General features: G+C 40.7%; 1 protein-coding gene across 1 annotated transcript; it reads left to right on the top strand.

Annotated features, from left to right (window-relative positions):
* Positions 1-1,224: 1,224 nt before the first annotated feature.
* LOC100273064 (RNA-binding (RRM/RBD/RNP motifs) family protein) lies at positions 1,225-4,765 on the top strand. Its single transcript, NM_001147513.1, has 4 exons — positions 1,225-1,491; positions 1,683-1,898; positions 3,231-3,698; positions 3,801-4,765. The coding sequence occupies exons 1-4, from the start codon at positions 1,246-1,248 to the stop codon at positions 4,566-4,568; spliced, it is 1,698 nt and encodes a 565-aa protein (NP_001140985.1). The 5' UTR covers positions 1,225-1,245; the 3' UTR covers positions 4,569-4,765.
* The last annotated feature ends 1,235 nt before the right edge of the window (positions 4,766-6,000 follow it).

Raw genomic sequence — 6,000 nt, 5'->3', positions numbered from 1 at the left:
TCGATGGGCCTACGACACACATTTTTTACCAAAGACTGACATAAATGATCGTTTATGGTAATACCGAATGTTAACGTCTAAGAATTTTTCCAGAAAAAATGGCTCCACAAGAAATCCAAGAATGTGATTTATGGCAAGGACACATGTGTGGGGTTATGGCAATAGCCTCTCGTCGAAGATCGATAGGCCTGTGGCCGATATTTTTTGCACAAAAAAGGTCATCAACTACATTTTTTTTTGAAAAATACCATAAATGATATTTTTCGGAAATACCAAAGGCTAACATCTAAGGTTTTTATCAAAAAATTGTCTCTACCAAAACTACAAGAATGTGATTATGGCAAGAAAACACATGTGGATAAGAAATAGGAGCCTCTCACTAATGATCAATAGGCACTCGACCTGTATTTCTAGCGAAAAAACTATAAATGGTCGTTTACGACAATACCGAAGGCTAACACCTTTTCATTTTTCACCAAAAATCTAAAAATGTGATTCATAGCAAGAAAACATGTGTATGTTAAGGAAACACTTTTAGGAAATTTTTACCATCCTTTTAGAGTTGTTCTTAGGATCGTTTGGGCTCGTAACTTACCATCCAATGCGTTTGCTCGCAGCCTGAGGCCTACCAATGGGCCTTTCTCTGTACAGCCCACTACTGGCTTAGTGGGTCAAAGTGAGGCCCACATGGAGAAGAAAAAGTACGAGGCGAGGCTCGGAGCTCGGACCTCCAACTAGAGATAGCAATGGGTATCTGTGACCCGATATCCGATGGGTATTTACTCCATTAAAGTATGTATGTGAGCTAAATATTCTATCCGTGGGTCTGTTATTGGGTAAAAATCTTCACCCAATGGGTAAACGGATATTAGAACGTTTTACCTTCACCCATACCCGTCATTTGTATAATATAATATTTTAATTAAATGTTTATTTTTTATGGGTACGGTGACCTATACCCACATGAGTAGTATGTGGGTAACTCCATATCCACCTGTGTATATGGGTGACTCAATGAGGTTATTTTTGTGTCGTGAGTATGAGTATGGGGTAGTAATACCCGGTGAATATTTACCTATTGTCATCTCTACCTCATGTCGTGGGTCCCATTTTTGCTTAAAAAAAGAAGATCGTGGGTCCCACTGCCACCTGTCGTGGAGAACCGACGCACGAATCTCGCAGCCAAATTTCCAATTATTTTCTTGTCCAGCCATTGCCACAACTCGCAAGGAAGCCCTTTTTCTCATGGCGGCGGCGGCGGCGGCGGCGGGTGGAGAGGGAGATGTAGGAGGAGGCAACAGCGCGGGCGCCCTACTGCGCATCTTCGTGGGCGGGCTGGCGGAGAGCGTGGGCGCGGCCGACCTGGAGGCCCTGTTCGCCTCCGCTGGGCGCGTCGCCGGCGTCGAGTTCGTGCGCACAAACGGGCGCAGCTTCGCCTATGTCGACTTCCACTGCCCCAACGACAAGGCCCTCGCCAGGCTCTTTTCCACCGTACCCACCCCGACTACCCTCTTCCCTTTCTCTATATTTCGGCTGCTCCTGTGTTCAGATGAATGCGCGTTTTCTTTATCCAAAAAAAAAAACAGACAAGTTCAGTAGAGAATAGATAGTCGGAGGTTTTGGTGTCTGCTACCCGTTTGTTGCTCTGAGGCTGTCTGAGGCTTATGGCATTTTGTGTGCAGTATAATGGGTGCAAATGGAAAGGAGGGAAGCTCAGGCTGGAGAAGGCCAAAGAGCACTACCTCACTCGCCTTAAACGAGAATGGGAGCAGGATGCGGCTGCAGCGGCGTCAAAGGAGGCTGCGCTGAAAGATAATGCAGAGAACCAGAAGCCGAAACTGGATAAGGCTGCTTTGGAGGGCTTGAAGATTAACATCTACTTCCCAAAGCTGAGGAAGGTGAGCAGTTCTTTGTGTCATACACTAATGCTAGGTTTTTAAGAAACTGGTTTATAGAAATTGAGGTAGTTCCAAACCTGCCAGTTTATACCTCAGTTTATAGAAATTGAGGTAGTTCCAAACCTGCCAGTTTATACCTCAGTTTATAGAAATTAGATTCTCAGTTTCTTAAAAACCAAGAAGCTGGCCTCTCCTAGCTAAAAAATAAAAACTGATTAAGGCCATGTTTGGTTTCTTTAGTCTAGGGACTAAAGTTTAGTTAGGGGACTAAAGTTTAGTCCCTAACATGTTTGGTTCTAGGGGCTAAAAATAGTAAGAATATACTAAATGACTCATAAGAAGACTAACGTGACCTTTAACATTCTCCTGCTATTAGTACAATTGAACTAAATGAGGGGTAAATGTGGAATTAATATGGTTTAGTCCCTTTTAGCACATATGTGAAGGACTAAAGACTAAATCATTTTAGTCCATATTTTAGTCCTAGTGTTTGGCAAAAAAGGGACTAAATGAGACTAAAAACTAGAGACTAATCTTTAGTCCCTCTAACCAAACACCCCCTAAACTGTATTGTTTCATACAGGACCTTAGTCAGTACATGGAATTAAATAGGAGTGTTAGGCCCTGTTTGGAACCCATAGAGCTAATAGTTAGTCATCCAATAAATTATTAGCTGGGTTGAGCCTGCTAATGAACTAATTGTTAATTGTGAGGTAGCTAACAATTAGCTATGGTATTAGCTGATGATGTTTGGAACCCAACAACAAATTTTTAATAGCTAACTATTAGTTCTTAGAGGTTCCAAACAAGGCCTTAGACTATCGATTTGTATAGTGTTCCTCAATATGGCTTGATTTTTGAATTGCTCAATTGCACGGAGTTTTCTATATCACATTTGATTGTTGAGTACTCGATTAGTGCCTCTAGTTATACCCTCTTCCAAAAAGGGAAAAAGCACAAATTTTAGGTTACACATGCAGTCATGTTTGCAATTTCACATTAACATCAGGTCATCGTACCTGTATCATTTCGTAGTGTGTGAACTGGCTCTCTAGCACTGTTCTTTTCCTTATTAAAATGTGTTAAAATATAGGCAGGTCTAACTTATAAGAGTGGGTATTTCTTAAAAACCGAATAAATCTTTGCACCAGGACTGAGACAAAGATATTAACAAAAAGTATTAGTTGCCTAAATCTAAATAAATGTTATGATTGCATTTTGTAATACATAGATCAAAGTGGATGGCATGCATTTTTTCTATTTAAATGGTTATTTAGTATGCCAAAAAGAATTAGACATGAATTCTCTTTAATCAGTTATATGCTTTTACAGGTGAAAGCTTTGCCACTGAAAGGCACAGGAAAACATAAATACAGTTTCCGACATATTGAAGTTCCTTCTTATCCAATTCATTTCTGTGACTGTGAGGAGCACTGTGGACCTCCTGAGGAAGCTAATAATGAATATGCTTCTGTTCTCAATGCTGCTGCATATGAGAAGGAACGTAACATTATGAATTCTGTGATGAACAAGCTTTTTGAGAAGGAAAATGAACATTTTGATTCAGGTGCAATGGAGAAATGTGATGACCGTACTGATACCATTGAACCCTCCAATACTGTGAATGGCATGCAAATTGAAGAGACGGAAGATGCTCCAGAGGACTTGGATGACTTGCAAATGGAAGAAACGGAAGAGTCTTCAGATGAAGATTTAGATGATGACCTTGTGATTAACATTGCTCCCCGCAAGTCCAATAAGCCAGCAGTTCGAGAGAACATAAAGCAGGAAGTGAATAAGGTAACCATATTTTAAATACTTATTGAGCAATTTGCACATGGTTTTTAAATCTATGAGCAATTATATGTGTAAGCATGATCATCATATTTCATTTATATGCAGGACTCACAGTTACAAAAGCGTCCAAGGATTGAAGAGACTTCCCTGCCAAAGAAGAGGCAGAAATCTGAAGCCTCATCTGAACCTATAAAAAGGAATGGAGAACAACATGTTTCAGTTACTCTAGACACTAGAACCGCAGGCAAGACTTTGCCTGCAAAATCAGAAGCCAGCCAAAATGAACAGAAGTCTCTGGATTTGAAAGGAAAAAGAACATATGAGTTCTCTTCGGCACTCCCAAAAGACAAAAGCTCTGCAGATCCTCAAGGCATTACGGCTCTAGCAAGTTCTTCTATCAAAACTGGAAGTGCACAAAACACTGGTTCTATTGAACCGAAAAGAGGTTATTCATGGATTCAGAAATCAGCCTGGAGAGATCTGGTAGGGGGCACGGGGAGCGCATCTTTCAGCATATCGCAGGTGTTGCCTAACAACAATCCAGCACCAGCAGTGTTTTCAAATGTTGCTGGGAGCGAGAGGTCTTCGAAATCCTCGGAAGCTACAGCACAACTCTTGAGTTCCGTGGGAACGCTGTCTACCAGCACTGCAGATGAGTCGACAGACCATGCCATTGGTGGCGAGCCTAAGGAGAGCAATAAGCCGCAGAAGGTGCGGGTGGTCCCGAAGATCACCATTAGTGAAGTTTGCCCTTTCATGAGAAACACGGAGTCGCAAAAGCAATGGGCAAAGGCGAAGAAAGCTGTAACTGGGTTCGCCAAGAAGAGAAACGAGAGCAGCACAGGAAAGGGAAAGCCATCCAATAAGCAATAAAACTATTTTGAAGATGACCGTAGCTGTTGTATTACGATGACTATCACATACCAGTGGCGTTTTTTTTCCTTGTATAAGAGCAATCCAAATTTCATGTTTCTGTCTGCGTGTTGTGAACACTTTCTTGCAACACGATCGACCTCTAAACTCAAGTATTATTAATTATGATATGATCTATATAGTTCTGATAATGTCATAAATTCAGTGTCCTGGGCACCACCGCTTGTTTTTGTATTTTTTGTATATATAGTAGGAAGGGTTTGTGTTCTTTTGGTACAGCTTCTAAGCTGTTTATGACCAAAATAAGTTGAAACTTGAGGCCAAGCGACAGATTGGGCTAAAGTAAGCTAAAAAATTTAGGCCAAAATAAGCTGAAATTAGAAGCTAAACGCTTTACTTTTTTTCTGGCCATGCTCCCAGTCCTATTTAACACTCCTATTAGTTCTCAAGTGCTGCTCATAAAGGACCTAATCATCTTGGTTTTTTAGATACTTAGTGTTGTGGCAGGATGGATGATGGGACAGCCAATGGACTTGAATTCCCATCTGTTTTAAACCACCAGCCTCTTACTGAAATAATATATAACACATTTGAGGAACAGTGTTCCACTCTTGCAAGACTTGTTTGTTTAAATTTTCTTGTTAACAATATAGGTTGGGACTTCGAATTGTTTCAAAGGGCTGATGTTAATTCTCTGCTACCTGATAGTAGCTGCCAGTTTTTATGTATATGCTGATCCAAAATATTGATGGTAGGATCCTCTCCTAGACTAAATTGTTGTTTCTGCAACCGATAGGCATGCACTTGTATCTTTTTCTGTGTTCCTCACATGAAGAGGTCACTCAAGCACACCCACTGTTGTAGATGTAGATATGCAGAAAATTGTACAGGAATTTCAACCGAAATCTCCAGTTTGTGTAGGCAACAGTTTTGCTCTTATGATACACAGAAATTATAGAACAGAATCAAATTTTTTTATATAAACAGATGTCGTGATTTAGAGGCAATTATAAATTTAATAATACATAAAACAGATGAATGACCATCTTTTTTTGTTGCATTTTCATCTGAAAATGAATCATATATAGTAGCTAGAACTCTTTCACTGCGGATCATGATACAAAAAAAAGCATCAGGCAAAAATGCCAAGATTTGGAACATGCGGGCATGTGCATTGGTGCATGCATGCATGGATCCTCATCTCTGTGCGAGAAAAATGGAGGTGATGAAATGGTTGGCCTGTTCTGGCGGAGACTAACTATCCTGTTGTTTGTGTGGGGACAAAGGTTTTGCTGTTGATTCAGGCGTCAGCGTACTGAGCTCCAAATAAATCAAAATATGGCCCTGTTTGGCATAGCTGCTGCTTGTTGAAAAAACAGCTTATTAGAGAAGCTGGTGAACAGCAGCTTCTGCTTGTTGGCTGCTTAGTGTA

Source organism: Zea mays, chromosome 4 (genome assembly GCF_902167145.1).
Source record: "Zea mays cultivar B73 chromosome 4, Zm-B73-REFERENCE-NAM-5.0, whole genome shotgun sequence".
In the NCBI taxonomy this organism is placed as follows: Eukaryota; Viridiplantae; Streptophyta; class Magnoliopsida; order Poales; family Poaceae; genus Zea; species Zea mays.
Note: the sequence above shows the minus strand (reverse complement) of the source record. Positions and strands in the feature narration are given on the sequence as shown.

Excerpts from the sequence above, each read along its gene's own strand:
- LOC100273064 (NM_001147513.1), top strand. The coding sequence starts at position 1,246 with ATGGCGGCGGCGGCGGCGGCGGCGGGTGGAGAGGGAGATGTAGGAGGA. Across the intron at positions 1,899-3,230 it reads ACTTCCCAAAGCTGAGGAAG|GTGAAAGCTTTGCCACTGAA; the intron begins GTGAGCAGTTCT and ends ATGCTTTTACAG. Across the intron at positions 3,699-3,800 it reads TAAAGCAGGAAGTGAATAAG|GACTCACAGTTACAAAAGCG; the intron begins GTAACCATATTT and ends ATTTATATGCAG.